General features: G+C 44.0%; 1 protein-coding gene across 3 annotated transcripts in view; it reads left to right on the forward strand.

Annotated features, from left to right (window-relative positions):
- Positions 1-21,659, forward strand: part of camsap3 (calmodulin regulated spectrin-associated protein family, member 3) — a 247,829-nt gene that overhangs the window by 83,146 nt on the left and 143,024 nt on the right. For 2 of the 3 annotated variants that reach the window (XR_011883779.1, XM_072248341.1), the window contains exon 2: positions 7,437-7,696. The exons of the other annotated variant lie outside the window; for it this stretch is intronic. Coding sequence is in view for 1 of the 2 variants with exons in the window: in XM_072248341.1 (XP_072104442.1) it covers positions 7,437-7,696 (260 nt within the window). In the remaining variant the exon portion in view is untranslated. The remainder of the gene's footprint in view (positions 1-7,436; positions 7,697-21,659) is intronic. 3 annotated transcript variants of the gene reach the window in all.

Consider the following 21,659-nt stretch of genomic DNA (forward strand, 5'->3'; position numbering starts at 1 on the left):
TTTCTGTACATACAGTGGCATGCAAAAGTTTGAGCACCCCGGTCAAAGTTTCTGTTACTGTGAATAGTTAAGTGAGTAGAAGATGAACTGATCTCCAAAAGTCAAAGTTAAAGATGAAACATTCTTTTTGACATTTTAAGCAAGATTAGTGTATTATTTTTGTTTTGTACAATTGTAGAGTGGAAAAAAAGGAAAGGAGCACCATGCAAAAGTTTGGGCACCCCAAGAGATTTGAGCTCTCAGATAACTTTTACCAAGCTCTCAGACCTTAATTAGCTTGTTAGGGCTATGGCTTGTTCACAGTCATCGTTAGGAAAGGCCAGGTGATGCAAATTTCAAAGCTTTATAAATACCCTGACTCCTCAAACCTTGTCCCAACAATCAGCAGCCATGGGCTCCTCTAAGTAGCTGCCTAGCACTCTGAAAATTAAAATAAATGATGCCCACAAAGCAGGAGAAGGCTATAAGAAAATAGCAAAGTGTTTTCAGGTAGCCGTTTCCTCAGTTCGTAATGTAATTAAGAAACGGCAGTTAGCAGGAATGGTGAAGGTCAAGTTGAGGTCTGGAAGACCAAGAAAACTTTCCGAGAGAACTGCTCGTAGGATTGCTAGAAAGGCAAATCAAAACCCTCGTTTGACTGCAAAAGACCTTCAGGAAGATTTAGCAGACTGTGGAGTGGTGGTGCACTGTTCTACTGTGCAGCAACAGCTGCACTAATATGACCACAACCCACCCCAATAACACTACGTACACGTCACCTGCGTCCTCACCACAAATTTCAGCATCAGAAGTTTGCAAAGGAACGTCTAAACAAGCCTGATGCATTTTGGAAACAAGTCCTGTGGACTGATGAAGTTAAAATAGAACTTTTTGGCCGCAATGAGCAGAGATATGTTTGGAGAAAAAAGGGTACAGAATTTCATGAAAAGAACACCCCTCCAACTATTAAGCATGGGGGGGGTGGATCGATCATGCTTCGGGCTTGTGTTGCAGCCTGTGGCATGGGGAACATTTCACTGGTAGAGGGAAGAATGAATTCAATTAAATACCAGCAAATTCTGGAAGCAAGCATCACACTGTCTGTAAAAAAGCTGAAGATGAAAAGAGGATGGCTTCTACAACAGGATAATGAACCTAAACACACCTCAAAATCCACAATGGACTACCTCGAGGCGCAAGCTGGAGGTTTTGCCATGGCCCTCACAGTCCCCTGACCTAAACATCATTGAGAATCTGTGGATAGACCTCAAAAGAGCAGTGCATGCAAGACAGCCCAAGAATCTCACAGAACTAGAAGCCTTTTGCAAGGAAGAATGGGTGAAAATCCCCCAAACAAGAATTGAAAGACTCTTAGCTGGCCACAAAAAGCGTTTACAAGCTGTGATACTTGCCAAAGGGGGTGTTACTAAGTACTGCCATGCAGGGTGCCCAAACTTTTGCTTTGGGCTCTTTTCCTATTCTGTTATCTTGAAACTGTAAAAGATGGAAATAAAAAAGTTTTCTTGCTTAAAATATTGAAGAAATGTGTCATCTTTAACTTTATGCCTTTTGGAAATCAGGTCATCTTTTACTTGTTTAGCTATTCACAGGAACATAAATTTTGAGCAGGGTGCCCAAACTTTTGCATACAACTGTATGTCTTTGATGGCAGGTAGGCTGGTGCCGGTGATGCACTGGGCTGCTTTTAATTACCCGTTGTAGAGCCCTCCCGTCTGCCACAGTGCAGTTTCCATACCCCACAGTAATGCAGTCCATCAGTCTGAACAGATTCAGAGATGGCTGTTACTGATGTGACGATGTAATAATAGATCAAGATTATTGTCGAAGGCATACCTAACCTGGGTATCAAGGCCATGATAATCAGCTTTCGGCAGCAGGAAGCACAGTTCATTACAAACATAAATTAACATAAATTATAAATAGCTTACACAGCAATCGAAATAAAGCTTATTATCACTGACATACTGTATAAGACACAGGAGCAGAATTAGGCCATTCAATCCATTGAGTCTGCACCACCATTCCATCATGGCTGATCAATTATCCCTCTCAATCCAATTCTCCTGCCTTCTCTCTGTAACCTCTGACTCCCTGATTAATCAAGAATCTAACAACCTTGCCTTAAGTATACCCAATGATTGGCCTGCACAGACGCCCATGGCAATCAGTTCCACGAATTCACCTCCCTCTGGCTAAAGAAATTATTCCTCATCTCTGTTCTAAATGGATGTCCATCAGTTATAAAGCATGCGCTCGGGTCCTAGATACCCCCACTGTGGGAAACATCCTCTTTATCCAGACCTTTCAATATTCGATAGGCTGCATTGAGATCCGCCCCTCATTCTTCTAAACTCCAGGCCCAGAGCATTCAAATGCTGTTCATGTATTAACCCTTTCATTCTCAGAATCATTCTTGTGAACCTCCTCTGGACCCTCTCCAATGCCAGCACATTTTTTCTTTGATAAGGGCCCAAAACTGCTCACTATTCTACAAGTGTAAAGCCTCAGCACTGTATCCTTATTTTTATATTCTAGTCCTCTTGCAATGAATGGTAACACTGCATTTGCCTTACTCACTGCTGACTCAACCGTCAAGTTAACTGCCAAGTCCTTTTGCACTTCTTGTTTTGAATTTTCTCCCCATTTAGAAAATAGTTGATGCCTTTATTCCTTCTGCAAAGTGCATGACTATGTACTTCCCTACATTATACTCCATCTGCCACTCCTTTGCCCATTCTCCCAATCTAACTCCGGCAGATGCCCTGTTCCCTCAACGCTCCACCTATCTTTGTATCGTCTGCAAACCTGGCCACAACGCCATGAATTCCTTCATCTGAATCGTTGACATACAGCATGGAAAGAAATGGTCCCAACACTGAATCCTGTGGTCCACCACTAGTCACCAGCAGCCGACCGGAAAAGGCCCCCTTTATTCCCACTCTATGTCTCCTGAAAGTCGGCTAATCTTCTATCCATGATACCCTTCCTATAATATCATGGGCTCTTATTAAGTAGGCTCACGTGTGTTTGTCAAAGGCCTTCTGAAAATCCAAATAAATAATATCCACTGACTTTTTGTCAGATTTGTTAGGTGAGATTTCCCATTTAGGAAACCATGTGCTAACTTTGGCTCATTTTATCATGTGCCTCCAAGTACCCTGAAACCTTATCCTTCACAATAGATTCCAATATCTCTCCAATCACTGAAGTCAGGCTAACTGGCATATAATTCCCTTTCTTTTGCCTCCCTCTCTTCTTGAAGAGTAGAGTGAGATTTGCAATTTTCCAGTCCTCAGGAACCATTCCAGAATCTAGTGATTCTTGAAAGATCATTACTAATGCCTGCACAATCTCTTCAGCTACTTCTTTCAGAATTCTGGGGTGTAGTCCATCTGGTCCAGGTGACTTATCGACCTTCAGACCTTTCAGCTTCCCAAGCACCTTCTCCTTAGTAGAAACTATACTCAGTCCTGCCCCCTGATACTCTTACATTTCTGGGATTCTGCTAGTGTCTTCCACAGTGAAGACTGATGCAAAATTCTTATTAAGTTCCTCTGCCTTTCTTTGTCCCCCATTACTACCTCTCCAGCGTCATTTTCCAGTGGTCCAATATCCACTCTTTATTTATCAGGAGAAAAGTTTGTATCCTCTTATTGGCTAGTTTTTCTTCATGTTTTGTATTTTGCTGGGGGTTGATCCTTGGCTACAACCCAGACTGTTTTGAGTTGGTGGTGGAGAGGAGGTCACTAACAAACTGGCACATCCTCTTCATGACCTACTGAATAAACAGTGGAGCACCCTTTCAAACAGATTCATTCAGCTCTGCCGTCACAAGGATCGTTACAGAAAATCTTTCCTACCAAATGCAATAAGCATATACAGACTGGGAGACCGCTTTGCTGAACACCTACGCTCTGTCCGCCAGAGAAAGCAGAATCTCCCAGTGGCCACACATTTTAATTCCATATCCCATTCCCATTCTGACTTGTCTATCCACGGCCTCCTCTACTGTAAAGATGAAGCCACAGTCAGGTTGGAGGAACAACACCTTATATTCCATCTGGGTAGCCTCCAACCTGATGGCATAAACATCGACTTCCCTAACTTCTGCTAATGCCCCACCTCCCCCTCGTACCCCATCCGTTATTTATTTTTATACACAGATTCTTTCTCTCATTCTCCTTTTTCTCCCTCTGTCCCTCTGATTATACCCCTTGCCCATCCTCTGGGTTCCCCCCCCCTTTCCTTCTCCCTGGGCCTCCTGTCCCATGATCCTCTCATATCCCTCTTGCCAATCACCTGTCCAGCTCTTGGCTCCATCCCTCCCCCTCCTGTCTTCTCCTATCATTTTGGATCTCCTCCTCCCCCTCCCACTTTCAAATCTCTTACTAGCTCTTCCTTCAGTTAGTCCTGACGAAGGGTCTCAGCCCGAAACGTCGACTGTACCTCTTCCTAGAGATGCTGCCTGGCCTGCTGCGTTCACCAGCAACTTTGATGTGTGTTGCTTGAATTTCCAGCATCTGCAGAATTCCTGTTGTAAGCATATACAACAGTTCATCTCGGTGCGACAGGAGAATGAGAAAGCACATCAGAGTACAATAGTCTTTGTTTTATTATTTTATATATATATTGCACATTGGTTAGTAATTATTGTGTATATTATTATTCTGTACTTTATTATTAGTTAAGTCTGCACACTGCTAAGTGTGTTTTTAAATGTTGCTGCTGTAATGAAAGAATTTCCCACTTGGCATCAATGAAGTATTTATTATTATTATTTTCCCTCTTTATTACTTTCTGATGGTTTTTAAAAGCTACCTTCCCACTAATTCTTGCTATATTATATGCCCTCTCTTTTGCTTTTATGCTGTTTTTGACTTCCCTTGTCAGCCATGCCTCATCCTTTCTATAAAACACTACTTCATTTTTGGGATGTCTCTTTCATACACCTGAATTTTCCCAATAAACTGCTGATTTCTCTGCTGGTGACCCCTTCCAGTCATCTTAGGCCAGCTCCTCCCTCGTGCCTCTGTAATTCCTTTTACTCCACTGTAATACTGATACGTTCCATTTTATCTTCTCCTTCTCAACCTGCAGGGTGAATTCTATCACTTCATGATAACTGCCTCCTAAGGATTCCTTTACCTTAACCTTCCTAATCAAATCTGGGTCATTACATAACACCTAATCCAGAATTGCTATTCCCCTAGTGGGCTTGTAGGGTGATGTCATGGGTGACAGATGACACATCTTGTTCATAAAAGAAACTGTTCTACATAATTTACAAACACGTCATTGAGTTGTTGTGTTCACTTTCAGAGATTATGTCTGACATGATGTCAGTATGAGGTGATATAAAGGAAGTTACATAATGGGGTCATCTATGATTCATTACGAACACCCTTTCAGAGCGATGCTTCCTGTGTGGCACTGACGCTCACGTGAGTGTACCGCCAGCATTGGCCATCGTTTATAAGGCAGAGAGCAATGGATTCGTGGTGGAGGCCACCAACGACAACAGGATCCGGGCTTGTGGTTCACAACGCATGATGCTCTGCTTCAGTGGATGAGGCTACACGTGGAACTTTGCCACGGCTAAAATTGCTATACCACTGCCCGGCGCAGCCTTCCTGTGTTAATAGATCTTAAGAGCTGCCAGCTTGTGGATGCAAAGGACTCTGGGTCATTACCTGGTACCCCCTACAAGTTCCCCATGATGACTCTGTCCAGCGCATGCACTGCCACTCGTGAATTCCCTCACCTACTGGGCGAATTCCCCAAACCTAACCAAGCCATCGTTTTCCACTACAGTCACAAAGCATGGGGTCGAACGCCAGATTTCCACACCTGTGCACGTAGTCTGGACTCAGAAAAGCTGGCCAGCATGAGGGCTGAATTTTCTAACATAGAAATGCTTGGCATTGTACACAGGTCGAATAGCCCTTGGGCTTCACCCCTCCGTGTAGTCTCTAAGTCTGTAAAAGTAAAGGGTTTTTGTTAAGCACGTAAAATGACTCTCACATGTTTTATTTGCAAATTCCTACAGGCTCAACCACAATCTGATCTAGAAGGCCATCTCGTAGGCATTCTGCAAATTCCCTCTCTTGGAGAAGCCCATCAAAATGTTGTGAAAGGTGTTGTTTTTATGGAAATAGTACCATGCAAGACATATTCCAATAATTAGGAAATCATCAAAAATAAACATAATGACATTAGTATCAATGATGAGAAAGAAGAAAAGTATCTGGTTTGACGTAGGCAGACTTGTCTCTTATCTGAGGAGTTAAAATTGGCCTAGATACCGAGGGGAGGAGGGGAAGGGACCATCTCCAGTCTCCCTACTATTCCAATTGTTCTGACCACTGGAGGGTGGCCTCATGAGCAGTCCCACCATAGGAACTATGTATCTCCCCTCCGGTGCCCAAACTCCTCCTCACTCACCCATAGTCTTCTCTCCTCTCCTGTCAGATTCTTTCTTCACCCCTTTAACTCTTCCAGTTATCATCTCCCAGCTTCTCACTTCATTCCCCCCTCCTTTCCCCCCATCTTGTCTCACCTATCAACTGTCAGCTTGTTCTCCTGCCCTGGCCTTCCCTTCCATCTCCTTATTCTGGCTTCTTCCTCCTCCCCTTCCCAGTCGTGAAGAAGGATCTTGGCCAAAATGTTGCCTGTTTAATTCCCCCCCCTGTAGATGTTGCCTGACCAGCTGGGGTACTCTGACGTTTTGTGTATGTTGCTCCGCCACAGGGCACTCAGTACTCCCGCGGCTTTGCATTGGAACTTTAGCTGAGAATGTGTCTCTGGGGTGAGATGTGAACCCACACAGCCTACCAACAGTGACTAGAGCTGGTACCAGCAGAGCCACAAAACAGTATATCCACCTCACTGGACTAAACGAACAAGTTGTAGCCATTAGCTTTGGGCTGAGTGATGTAGAGAGTGCAGCAAAGGTGGGAGACAGCCACACTCACGAGTCCTGATGAAGGGTCCTCGCCAGAAACATCAACTCTTTAGACCATAACACACAGGAGCAGAACTAGACCAATCAGCCTATCGAGTCTGCTCCACCATCCCATCAAGGCTGATTTATTATCCCTCTTAATCCCATTCTTCTGCCTTTTCTCTGTAACTTTTGACACTCTTACTAATGAAGAACCTATCAACCTCCGCTTTAAATATTCCCAGTGACTTGGTCTTCGCAGCCTCTGTGCCAGTGCGTTCCATAGATTCACCATCCCTTGGCTGAAGAAGTTCCTCCTCATCTCTGTTCCAAAGGGACATCCTTGTATTCTAAGGCTGTGCCCGCTTTTCACCTCTTCATGATGCCCGACCTGCTGAGTTCTCCAGCATTTTGTGTGTGTTGCTGTGGATTAGCAACATTTGCAGAATCTCGTATGGTTATTAATTCTCTTGTTCCTTTATGTTGTCCTTTACAGGGAATGTACCGGAGGAGCTGAGGGAGCCATTTTACACTGACCAGTATGACCAGGAGCACATCAAGCCTCCGGTCATCCGCCTGCTTCTCTCCTCGGACATCTACTGCCGGGTGTGTGGTCAGACGCTGCCACGGGATGAGCTCGGCCCGCCACAGGATAACACGGCTGTCCTGCAGGCTCTGCTGCGGAGAGGACTCCAGGTGAAGGACCAGGAGGTGGTGGTGACAGAGGCGGATCTCCGAAAGAAGCCCATCAAAATGGTAAGCATTGAATGCACAGACCGGAGGCAGCGGTTCCAATGGAGGATTAGATGTATGTCCCCCGGTACAATCTAATGCATACTGTAGCTACTTTAGACTCGGGTTATCTTACGTTGGTTGTCTCCATACTGTCACCCATTGTTTGTCATTCCTGTTCCTTGCTTCCTGCAGTCATTCGGTTAACTTGTGCATAAATAACGCAAGAGGTGTGTTGTTTTCATTGGGGTGAACATATGGGGGTGTCTTTCCCCAATATCTTGTAGCAATCCGACTGGAATAAGTTAGGAAGTTGGTTTAGTATTGCCACCTGGGTTATGGGTGTAATTGGGCAGCCAGGCTCGCTGGGCGGGAAGGGCCTGTTATGCTGTATCTCTAAGTAAATAAATTGCTGCCGACGTGAGGGCAAGAATCTGACCAATAATGCGCTGCCAGAGACCATGCACGCACATCAAATCAATTGGTAAGTAGTTTGTTGTTGTCACCTGCACCGAAGAACAGTAATAAACTTGTCTTATTATATCATCCATGCAGATCAATTCATTAATGTGCATTGAGATTGTACAAGGGGAAACAATAGCAGAATGCAGAATAAAGTATTACGGTTACAGAGGGAATGCAGTACAGGTGGGCAATAAACTGTAAGGACAAGGGTTCACTTTAATGTACAAGGGAATGGGGGAATACAACTGGGGGCCACTGTACTTCACTTTAGTGACGAATGATGACCTTGCCTGGATTATTGGAACAGTTAGAAGTAAATGAAGGATGATTCTCTGGGACCCAAGGTTGACCATTTGCAGCGTTTCCCTTCAATTTTATACCTCCTTTGATTTCAGTTGTTCCCTGTCTCTCTCTGTCTCTCTCTCCTGATCTTTTCCTCTTAGCCAAATCTTATCTGCTGTTATTTCCCCCATTAACCCTCTTTCCCTATCCATCCCTATCCTCTTGATTTTGATCATCTCCTTTGTTTTTCTGCTTTTATCAAATTGGCGGCATGGTAGTGTAGCGGTTAGCATAATGCTGTACAGTGATTAGTGACTGAGGTTCACTTTCCGCTACTGTCTCTCTGACCGCGTGGGTTTCCTCCTGATTATTCAGTTTCCTCCCACATTTCAGAGACGTGCAGGTTAGGGTGAGTGAGTTGTGGTCACGCTGTAGCACCTAAAGTATGGCAATTCTTGTCAGCTGCCCCCAACATGTCCTCAGGATGTGTGGATTGTTGACACAAACGACACACTTTAAGTTTTGCTGTTTCAACGTCTATGTGACAAATAAAGTTACTAAGTACAAGAAAACAGACATTTCCATAGAATAGATGTAAGAAACCTGGCTGCACATAGAATAGTACAGTCCCTTTGGCTTACAATGTCATGCTGACATTTTAACCTACTAAAATGAATTTGCTGTTCCTTTTATCCCACCCTTTCTAGCCCCACTGACTCATCTCTCCTCAGAAGTAACTGTGTCTCTGATAACACTCCTGGTGTGATAGTGTTGTGGTTGTACTTATTTTTTCTTGAAACCACCCAGGGGTGTAACCACTTACTCCTAGCTGGCGCAGCGGGCTTCTGAGTGTAAATCCCATTTCATACTGCATGGGTTACAGAGCATGTCTTGAGCGAGCTAAGGCTTCACTCTTTGAAGCGAAGCAGCATTAGGGGTGTATAAGATGATAAGAGGCATAGATTGAGCCGATAGCCAGAGACTTTTTCCAGGACGGGCATGGCCAATACGAGGGAGGCATAAATTTAAGGTGATTGTGCGAAAGAGACATCCTCCCTACTCTTTCCTGCAGAGAGTGGTGAATCCATGGAAAGCCCTGCCTGGGGTGGTGGCGATGGCAGATATATTAGGGACATTTAAGAAACTCTTAGACAAGTGCATGGGTGATAGAAAAATGGAGGGCTATGTTGGGTTAGATTGATATTAGAGTAAATTAAATGGGCAGCATAATATTGTGGGCTGAAGGGCCTGTACTGTGCTGTAGTCTTCTTTGTTCTGTAAGGAAATTGATTTATTATGTTCACATGTAGTGAGGTGCAGTGAAAGTCTTTTGTTTCGAATATTGTCCATGGAAATCATTTCCTCACATGAGGCCACTGAGGTAATATGAGCAATAACAGAATTCAGAATAAGGTATCACAATTAAGCATACAGTTAGTATAATACATTCCGGAGGAGTCAATTGTCAATTCTTCCAATTGCATAGTGTGTTCTGAGCTAATTTAGTCCAGTGATTGTAGATCCTTTCTCCTTGCCCCAGTTGCCGCCTTTAAATAAAGAATGTAGTCTGTCCTTTAAGCCCCTGAAGGGTTACAGGTTATGTGGCCCAGTGAATAGCAGCTGTGTATTGGGTGGCTGGCAGCAGATGGTGGATGGGATTCTGGCTGATTTTTAATTGTCTGCGGTGTTATGGCCTTATGCGAGGGTTGTATGAACTTGTACCAGGCGTATTTTAGAAAATGTTTCATTTAAATTGTGAAGTGATCTATCAATGTTTAGACAGGCTCTTTTATGCTGTTGTCGAGTGCGAATTCGTGTGGCTGTTTTCCCTTTCCAAGCAAGTGTTATTAAGGGATTTGTGGATGAAGTCAAGGGTAGATAATGAAATTGGAGTGGATTCTCAAGTTCTGTTTCTAGCAGCAGTTTTGGTTTGATACTGTATTCGCTTGTCTGTAATACAGCTTCCTGCCCAAGAACCTATCCAAAATAATTGTGCACATGCTGGAAATTCAGAGCAACAGGCACAACATGCTCAGTGAAACATTACGTTAGCTGCAAAGAAAAGTTTTGGCTAGGTGTCTGTGTCTTGCTGTACTTTTACAAGGGCCACTTGTCACTTTATCAACAGAGTAAACAAAATTAAGGAACAAAACTATTAGTAACACACACACACACACACACACACACAAATGCTCTTGGAGCTCAGCAGGTCAGGCAGAGTCTATGGAAGGGAATAAACTGTTGATTTTTCGGGCTGAGACCCTCATCAGGACTAGAAAGGAATGGAGCAGAAGCCAGAATAAAAGGAGGAAGAGTACAAGCTGGCAGATGATAGGTGAGAGCAGGTGAGGGGGAGGGAGGGTGGGGGGGTGATGGAGGACTGAAGTGAGAAGCTGGGGAGTTATGGGTGGGAGAGGTAAAGGGCTGAAGAAGAAGAAATGAAAATGGAGAAGAGAGTGAAGAAATGGGGTGAGGAGAGGAGAAGGAGTGAGAGGGAAACCAGAATAGGGAATGAAAATATAGAGGTAGGGAGAAATTACCGGAAATTGAAGGAAAGAAATCTATCAGACCTGGCTTCAGAGAATCATTTTATCGATTCTTGGTTTCAGTTAAAGAGTAGTGGATTGCTGTCTATGAGGACAGGATGTCAGTGGGCTGAATGGCCCTCCTTTTTTTCGTCCGTAATGATTCTCTTCATTTGAGAGATGGAATTAGATTGGTCAGACTCAAGTGAACGGAGGGAGGCAAGGTAGCACAGCAGTGAGCATAGCGCCATTACAGCACCAGGGACCCGGGTTCAATTCCAGCTCTGTCTGTAAGGAGTTTGAATGTTCGCCCTGTGGCGGCATGTGTGTTCCAGTTTACTGCCAGATTCCAAAGATGTATGGGTTAGCAGGTTAATTGGTCACTTGTATAATTAGGCAGCACGGGTGGGGTGTGTCATTGGGCCAGAAGGGTCTGAACTGTGCTATATCTCTAAACAAAAAAAAATAACGTAATGGGCTTCTCGGCTCATCTGCACCATAAAGTTGATACTTGATTCGCAAGAGTGTGTGCTGCTGGGGGTATCTCTGAAGTCAGAAGTTTTACTCTGTACCAGCTGAAGTGGTTAATAGATAGTTTGTGTGTCCAATGTGGTGAGTGTAGCATGCCTTCTCCGTTGGTGGAAAGGTCAGGGCAGAAGAGTAGTGTAGAGGTCAGTGCAATGCTGTCACTGTATCAGCAATCAGAGTTCAAGTCTACCGCTGTCAATACGTTCTCTCCATGACCTTGTGTGTTTCCACTGGGCCCTCAGGTTTCCTCCCACATACCAAAGACCTACGGGTTAGGGTGAGTGAGTCGTGGGCGTGCTATGTCGGTGCCGGAAGCACGGCGATACTTGTGGGCTGCCCGTTGTAGCCCTTGCTGATTTGATTTGACACAAATGACGCATGTCACTGCATGCTTTGATGTACATGTCACAAATAAAAACAATATTTAAAAAAAGAATAACATTGTAAATCTACTGTCTGTGTCCAAAGCGAATGTGTGGACAGGTCCCATGTTGGATTGAAATGCATGTTTTCTGACCATGTGCATTAGTTGCATTCTCTGGGCTATCTGTTGCCCAGCCCTTGAAGAGCCAATTAACAACCTCTTGGGTGAAGTAATGCTGGGTAGAGCTGTCGTGCAGGATCCCCATCAGTGTCAGTGATAACGGGCTGGACATATACTCTACTGTAGGGAGCTGGCAGAGAAGGAGCTGTGTGTTTGGTGATAGATCACTCAGTGTGACCAGTGCCTAGTAGTGAAGGGTCACTGACCTCATCTCAACCCGGGTGGTTGTGACTTTCTGAATGCTTGAGCCAGTTATGTCTGTCTGGTTGACCACATGCTCAATAGGATGTGCCCCAAATGTCTGTGTACCCACAATGGTCAGTGTGAAAGATACTGTGTCTAAGACACCAGTGGGTTGGGGCAGTGCCAGTGGGATTTGCCCCATCTGGGTCTGTGCACCCACATTGGTAAATGGGAATAATACCATGTTTCCACTTTGCAAAGCAGGGATTTCTCTGATGTCCAAGCCATTTGTCCTGTAACTGGCAGCATTGAGAAGAAGCTTGGCTGTGCGTGCTTTTCCTGCACAAATTAACGAGCATTGACACAAATGACTCATTTCATTGAATGTTTCGATGTAGAAGCGGCAAATAAAGCTAAAATCGGGTAAATAGGCATCATGGTTGGCACGGATAAGTTGGTCCAAAGGGTCTTTTTCCACCACGTGCTGAGTTACCGTTGGTCCAAAGGGTCTTTTTCCATCACGTGCTGAGTTACCGCAGGAGCCTTTGCGAATGATGCCTCATTGCTTCGATAAGCACATTTAAGTTTGTAGCCTGCATTCCAAGTTTGGAATGCGGTTGTTTCAGATACAAGTTTTATGCTGATCTTGAGTGAAAGAGAGTTTCCTGGAATGACTCCAATTAAAAATGTAATTTTTATACAGTGGAGTAGAATTAGATGTTGCATTTCAATGTGAACCCAAGAACAGTGGATTTGCTTTAAGAACTACTTAACCAGTGGCTTACTGCCTCTGCCAAATTGTAACTTGAAGAGAAACCAAGATAGTTCTGTTTTGGATCTTGAGGGCGGAACTGATTTTGTTCATGAAACCAGTTATTTGAAGGTTGGGAAGTTGAGGCTGACTTGTTTTTTGGCACTGGGGTGCGCTCCTGGTTGCAGGAGTGTGGCCAGAAATTCTTTATGTTGGGGTCAGCAATAAAGAAAGCTGTTGGGACCTATGCTGGTGACGTGGCACGCTCAAGCTGGAGAAGCCTGACTGATCTTCCCGACTATCCACTTGCTCAATGCTTTGCATAAAGCCGCAGGCAATGCAGGTAATCTCAGAGGAGGAAATCAAATAGTTTACCCATATATTTCTTTATGATTTAATGGAGCCCATTTGGCCCATTGAGTCTATACTAGCTCACTGAGAAATCCTGTTCTTCCCAGATGACTAAAGATTAAATGTTAGCTTTGTCACATGTACATAGAAACAGTGAAATGCAACACAGTCCAAGGATATTTTAGGCCTACAAGTGTCTCTATGTATCCTGTGCCAATGTAGCCTGCCCACAACTTACTAAACCGAACCATTAGTCTTTGGAATGTGGTCACGGGGAGAAGGTACAAATTGCTTACAGATAACAGCAGGAATAAAACACCCTCGTATTCCCATTGGCCTACATGAAGTGTAATTTATAGTGGGCAATGCATCTTGCACACTTTTGGGAGATCAGAGGAGACCCACATGTTTACAAGGAGAACATGCAAACTCCACACAGCATCCAAGGGTCAGCAAGGAACCAAAGCAGTAAAGTAGTAACTCCCATAGTCATCTAGTGTTAAGGGAGTGCACTTTTGTGTTTCTAAATTAAAAATTAGATTAGCTTTAATTTGTCACATGTACATCGAAACACACAGTGAAATATGTTATTTGTGTCAAATCAGCAAGGATTGTGCTGGGCAGCCTGTAGGTGTGGCCATGCTTCCGGCAGCAACATAGCATGCCCACGGCTCACTAACCCTAACCGTAACATCTTTGAAATGTAAGAACAGTAGAGCACCCAGAGGAAACCCACATGAACACTGGAGAACTCCTTCCGGGCAGCAAAAAGAATTGAACCCTGATCAGTGATCACTGGCAATGTAATAGCATTACACTACCATGCCACCGTAGTCCACTTACTGTGTCTTTTCTGAGACAACCACAGTTTCTGGATCATTGCAAAAAAGAGCCTGTTATTTGACCTTCAGAGAGAGACCTTTGGAAGATCTTTCAAAGGAGCCTTGGCAACTAGTCTCAGGGGTTGCTAAATCTTGCTTGTAGATAGGGCCCTTCCTCGCTGCAGTTTTAATGATGTGACCTACTTTTAATATAGACTGTTGTTAAGAGTTAGCACACTCCATATGCTCGCAGTCTGCGACTCTTCTGCTGAGCAGAAGCGTCAGTTCTTGAGCATCTGTGATTCTGACTGTCTTGGTCTCTCCCGTGTGTCGTCATGCCAAGCTTACAGCTACTTGATTTTATTTAGTTACTGACACCGTAGAGTCCTTAGAATGAGGTTTTGACATCCGCCAGTCACATCACCCATGGTGCGGTGTTCCCAATACTTCAGGATTGCCTCGAAATCTCTAGGAAGTAAATATTCTCCGAGATGTTGCTATAAGCAACTCAGAAAAGAGAAATCACAGCACATTTAAAGACAAAGTGCAATATTTCTTGTTTCAGTTGTTACAGATTGAACATCGAGTGTAGGCACTTCACAAAGGATCTTAGTGAGAGCTGACAACCTTTTCCAGGGCATTGGCTTGTTAGATGTGCAGTAACCATGGCTGGAGTCCTTGTCAATTGTTAATGCTCTTTTATTCATTCCCCCAACCCTCCTCTTCAGTTACTCAAGTAAAGTTGCCTATCACCTACAGGAGGTGGGGGGGGCGGTGTGGAGCTGAGTTGTATAACACCTAAATTTTCAAGAATGTTGCCTGGACTCAAGGGAGGATCATAGGAGAGGTTGGACAAACTAAGATGTTATTACTTGGAGCATAGGAGACTGGGAGGTGACCTTACAAAATCATGAGTTGTTTAAGTAGGAAGAATGCACAACTACTAGAGGTAGGTAAGGAACAACACCTCATATTCCGTCTGGGTAGCCTTCAACCTGATGGCATGAACATTGACTTCTCAAACTTCCGCTAATGCCTGACCTCCCCCTCGTACCCTATCCGTTATTTATTTATATACACACATTCTTTTTCTTTTGCTCCTTTTTCTCCCTCTGTCCCTCTCACTATACCCCTTGCCCATCCTCTGGGCTTCCCCCCTCCCCCTTTCTTTCTCCCTGGGCCTCCTGTCCCATGATCCTCTCATATCCCTTTTGCCAATCACCTGTCCAGCTCTTGGCTCCATCCCTCCCCCTCCTGTCTTCTCCTATCATTTTGGATCTACCCCTCCCACTCCCACTTTCAAATCTCTTACTAGCTTTCCTTCCAGTCCTGACGAAGGGTCTCGGCCTGAAACTTTGACTGTACCTCTTCCTAGAGATGCTGCCTGGCCTGCTGTGTTCGCCAGCAACTTTGATGTATGTAAAAGGACATTTGGACAAGTACATGGATAGGAAGGGTGTAGAGGGATATGGGCAAGTTATGAGCAAATGGGATTAACTTGGGCGTGCACCTTGGTTGGCATGGACAAGTTAGGCCGAATGGCCTGCTCCATGCTCTTTGGTGTTTGTGTTCAAGTTTATTGTTATAGATATAATACTGTATGTTGGGTATAAATGCCAAGAAAATTAGCTACTTGCAACTGTGCATTGCAGACATGACAAACATAAATTTGCATAAATTATACACAGGGAAAATTACACAATAACATTCAGTGGAAATTGAGAGAAAGTAATGAAATGCAGTTCAAAGTAAATTTATTATCAAATTACATATGTCACCATATACCACCCTGAGATTAATTTTCTTGCAGGCATACTCAATAAATCCAATAACCATAATAGGATCAATCAGTGAAAGACTGCAGCAACAGGATAGACAACCAGTGTTTTCAAGACAACAAACTGTGCAAATAAAAACAATAAAAATGAAATAATAATAAGTGAATAAATAAATAAGCAATAAATATCGAGAGCATGAGATGAAGATTCCTTGAAAGTGAGTCTATAGGTTGTGGGAACAACTCAGTGAAGTTATCCCCTCTGGTTCAAGAGCCTGATGGTTGAGGGGTAAGAACTGTTCCTGAAACTGATGGTGTAAGTCCTGAGGCTTCTGTCCCTTCTGATAGCAGCAGTAAGATGAGCTGGGTGGTGGGGGTCCCTGAAGAGGGGTGCTACTTTGCTGCAACAAAGCTCTGTGTAGATGTAGTGTTAGGGGTTTTTAAGGTCACTTCAAGAACCTGATGGCATTGGGGAAGGTGTTACTGAACATCGAGGTTTGGATCTTCAGGTTCCTGTACTTCCTGTTTGATGACAGCATTGAGAGGAGAGCATGGCCTTCACGATGGGTGTTGCTTTCCTGAGACTCTTGTAGGTGTCCTCTGGTGGGGAGAGCTGTACCCCTGGTGGGGCTGGCTGAGCCTGTCACTTTGCACTCTCTCTCATATTTCCGTGCATTGGAGTCTCCATATTGAATCAGAATCAGGTTTATTATCACCAGCATGTGTCATGGATTCAATGTCTATTTTGGAATCAGATGGCAGAAGGGAAGAAGCTGTTCCTAAATTGCTGAGTGTGTGCCTTCAGGCTTCTGTACCTCCTACCCGATGAGAAAAGGGCATGCCCTGGGTGCTGGAGGTCCTTAATAACGGACGCTGCCTTTCTGAGACACCGCTCCCTAAAGATGTTCTAGTACTTTGTAGGCTAGTACCCAAGATGGAGCCGACTAAATTTACAACCCTCTGCAGCTTCTTTCGATCCTGTGCAGTAGCACCCCCCCGACCCCATATCAGAGAGTGATGCAGCCTGTCAGAATGCTCTCCACAGTACATCTGTAGAAGTTTTTGAGTGTTTTTGTTGACATACCAAATCTCTTCAAACTCCTAATGAAGTATAGCAGGCTGTCTTGTCTTCTTTATAGCTATATTGATATCTTGGGACCAGGTTAGGTCCTCAGAGATCTTAACACCCAGGAACTTGAAAATGCTCGCTCTCTCCACTTCTGATCTTGCTATTGGGCTGTGAATCAACCTTTCAGAATGCTCTCCATAGCCTGATATGGAATCTCATGCAGGAAACTGTAGGAATTTGATACGTGTTCGAATGTTAGTGAAATGAGTTGATGAGTTGTGTTTCCAACTTCTTCAAAGTTGGGCAAATGAGCAAGGTTAATGGATCTCAGAAGGTGTTGGATGGCTGTCGCATGGAGAAGGAGTCCACAGTGGTACGTGTGCCAAGCTGGGAAGAGAGGGGCTAAATATCGTATAGCAGATTAGAGGTCTGTCTTGGAACCAACGTAGATCCCAGAAGTCACAATTCCGATGTCTGCAAGTCCAGGCCAGGGACTGGAGATGGAGGCATGTGTGTGCGTGTGTGTATGAGTGGGTGGGTGGGAGGGAAGGGATTTGTTCTGATGCTGTTGTTTTGTTGTTGTTGTTTGTGTTGTTCTGCTGAACATTGTCGGCCTGCTATGTTGGCACTGGAATGTGTGGCAACGCTTGTGGGTTGCCCCATCACATTCTTGAGTGTGTTAGTTGTTAATGAAAACAATGGATTTCACTGAATGTTATGACGTGCATATGATATCGTAATGAATCTGAGTCTGAGCACACAAGTGTCTTCACGAAGAAGGCACAACAGTGTTTTTACTTTTTTAGAAGTTTGCATAGATTTGGCATGTCACCAACACTTTGAAAAGCTTCTATAGATGCATGGTGCAGGGTATCCTGACTGTATGGAAACGCCAATGCTCAGGAATGGATAAGGTGATAGAAAATGGTGGATACAGTCCTTTCCATCACAGGTAAAGCCGTCTCCGCCACTGAGCACATTTACAAGGAACACTGCCACCCCAAAGCAGCATTCGTCATCAAGGATCATCACCATGCTGTCTTCTCGCTACTACCATCAGGAGCTGTATGAGGTACAAAGTAAATTTATTGTCAAAATACAGTTGTATATCATATACAACCTTAGGATTCACAACAAAGAAACACAATAGAATTCACAAAAAAAGCTCACACAGCAAAAACTGACAAACATTCAATGTGCGAAAAAAATAACAAATCCTGCAAACAGTAAAAAAAGAACACACAGAACATGAACCGCAGAGTCCCTGAAGGTGAGTCCACAGCCACCAAGGCATTTCAGCGCTGCAGAGTCCATTCAGCGCCGAGGTGAGTGAAAGCGGTCCAGAACCTATCAGCGTGGACCCAAGCAAGACACCTGCACCGGCCGCTCGATCGTAGCAGTGAGAAGAGAGGGAGGTGAGTTAAATGCAGGCAGAAGGGACGGGCTCGGGCGGGGAATCGTGGCTGACACGGAGAAGTAGGCTGACTACCGATTTGTCCTCCAACCTCGGCCTCAACACCACAATCTTTCAATCTGGCTTGGCGCTTAAATCGACCAAACTTTGGTTCGTGTTTCAATCCGGCCCGAAGTCAGCCTGAGTAATGGCCACCATCGTACCTGCATTCTTCAGAGTCTGACTCACCGAATCCCTTTTAGGCTGCCGCAAAAATCTCAGATCCTTGGAGAAGGTTCAAAAGCACACCTCCTGTGGGAAAATTGCAGGCTACTCATTGCATTGATCATAGTCCAGAAAAAGAATAGCTGTAGTAGCTGGTGGTTTTATGAGCTGTCTGCAGAATATCACTGTATATCAGCAGTGCCATCTTGGCCACAACTCCAGGTTCAGGAACAGTTTTTACCTGACAACTGTCGAGCTGCTGATCTGGCATAGCTAGCTTCACTCATCTCAACTCTGTAAGCAGGTTCTACAAGCTACAGACTCATTTTCAAGGACTCTACAACTCCTGCTTTCTGTATTTTTTTATTTGCACTATTTGTCTTTTGCACATTAGTTGCTAGTCTTTGTTTATGTATGGTTTTCATAAATTCTATTTCATTATTTCCCTGTATTGCCTGTAAGAAATCAAATCTCAAGGTGACTTATATGTACTTCGATAAAAATTTACTTTGACTTCGAGAAGGTAGCCAATTTGCACACAGCAAGGTCGCAGAGTAGTAGGAGGATGGGCAGTACACACAGGTTGCTGGAGGAACTCAGCAGGTCAACTGTCGTCAGCAGAAAGGAATGAAGAGTTAACATTTTGGACCTAGAATGAGCAGTGTTGTGACTGACTAAACCTGAGCCAGCCAGAATCTGTAACTGGGAAATATAAATATCTTGATTCAGACTGCGAACCTTCAGAGGAGAGAGCTCACGAGAATCTCACTCTCCTGACAGTGTTTCATACTTCAACACGAAGGTAGCAATAGACGATTAAGTGCTGTTTCAATTTCTATAGTCACCTACTTAACTTTAACATTGGGAGTACAGTCAGGTAAATTTACAGAATTTCATATTCACAGCAGCAGCACATCCTGACTAGCAGAACTGGTTTGAATATTCAGTACCGGTGCCTATTCCATAACCTCTGAGTACCAACTCCAGACATGCAAAATTTACCCCTTTAGTTATAGAGATGAAGGACGGCCCCATGAAAATACAAAATAAGCAGAAGTTTAAGTGACAAAACAGATGTGTGCTGAACTGTGCTTCAAGTGGCAGGAATACATCTTTCACAATGTACTCTTGACAGGAATCTATTGTCTGTAAATACAATGGGATGTCCCACACCCAAATGATTGGTTTCACTAGCCACAGAGTATCAGTTGGAATTTTAATTGAAAGGTTAAAGATTAGCTTTATTTATTACATGTACATTGAAACATACAGTGAAATGTGTCATTTGTGTCAACAACCAACACAGTCTGAGAATGTGCTGGGGGCAGCCCACAGGTGTTGCCATGATTCCAGCACCAATGGAGCCCACAACTCACCAACTCTGACCCATGTGTCTAGAATTTGGGAGGAAGCCAGCGCACCTGGAGAAAACCTACGCAGTCACGGGGAGGACGTATGAACTTCTTACAGACAGCTGTGAAATGTTGCAGTAACCGCTACACTACCGTGACACCTATTGTGTACAATATTTTAATTCAAAAGTTACAATAAATGTGTATAGGTTTTATTTCCTAAACATTAGTTCTCATTTTAGTTAATTCATAATTCTGCTAACCATAATTTCACAACTCCAGAATGATTCCAAACAGACGGTAGAACTGTCTTGATGAAAGGTCTCAGCCTGTTTAATCTTTTCCATAGATGCTGCCTGGCCTGCTCAGTCTCTTCAGCATTTTGTGTGTATTAGTAGAAATGTAATTGTTGGGTAATTGATGTTGGGGACAATGAGAGAACTTTTCTGTTCTTCAAAACCATGGTAGGTGTGTTCTCAATTTTAATGTCTGACTGGAGAAGACGCAGATACACTCAGCACTACACTGAGGTCAAATGCAGGATTGGGAAGCTTAAATGGAACCAGGCTGACCTGACATGACAATGCACAGGCTCATTAGAATAATGTCAAAGTTAATTCGGAAAATAGTTGAACTGTTACTGAGATTTTATTTTGGTTATTTACTGTATGACTGGAACTGAGCCACTTTTCAAACTCTGCAACCATCTCCCTCCCAAATAACAACTTGAATTTCACCTATGGCCCTTTGCTCAACATTTTGAACAAAGTGCTGAATATAATGCAATGTTAGCCTTCATTTCAAGAGGATTAGAATATAAAAGCAAGGATGCAATGTTGAGACTTCATAAAGCACTGGTGAGGCCTCACCTGGAGTATTGTGAGCAGTTTGGGCCCCTTAGCTTAGAAAGGATGTGCTGAAGCTAGAGAAGGTACAAAGGAGGTTGATGAAAATGATTCCAGGATTGAGCGGGTTGTCATGAAGAGCGTTTGATGGCTCTGGGCCTGGATTCACTAGAATTCAGAAGAATGGGGGTGACCTCATTGAAACCTATTGAATGGTGAAAGGCCTTGATAGAGTGGATGTGGAGAGGATGGTTGCTATGGTGGGATAGTCTAAGACCAGAGGACACAGCCTCAGAACAGAGGAATTTCTTTAGCCAAAGGGTGATGAATCTGTGGAATTCTTTGCACAGACAGCTGTGCAGGCCAAGTCTTTATGAGTATTTAATGCAGAAGTTGATAGATTCTTAATTGGTCAGGGCATGAAGGGATGCGGGGAGATGACAGGAGACTGGGGCTGAGAGGAAAAATTGGATCAGCCATGATGAAATGGTGGAGCAGACTCAATGGGCCCAAATGGCATCGTTTGCTCCTATATCTTATGGTCTTACAACTTCTCTTTTTCCAACCTAAGAACAAGAGAGTGGGCTGACACCTAGGGTCCGAGTTCTGACTTTCTATGCAAGTTCAAGTTCAAATTCAATTGTCATTCAACAATACACATGTATACCGATTAATGAAATGGTGTTTCTCCAGGACCAAGGTGCAAAACACATACCGTCACACACAGCACAAAGCGTACACAGGCACAGAAATAATATTAACGCAAGTGCCTGAGTGGAATGCCCTGAAGATTGATGGTGCACAGGGTGTTGTCCTGGAACCACGTTTCTAAAAGAACAGAATGCACAGGTTTCTCATCTCACGCTGGGTCAGCCA

Source organism: Mobula birostris, chromosome 32, assembly GCF_030028105.1.
Source record: "Mobula birostris isolate sMobBir1 chromosome 32, sMobBir1.hap1, whole genome shotgun sequence".
Classification (NCBI taxonomy): domain Eukaryota; kingdom Metazoa; phylum Chordata; class Chondrichthyes; order Myliobatiformes; family Myliobatidae; genus Mobula; species Mobula birostris.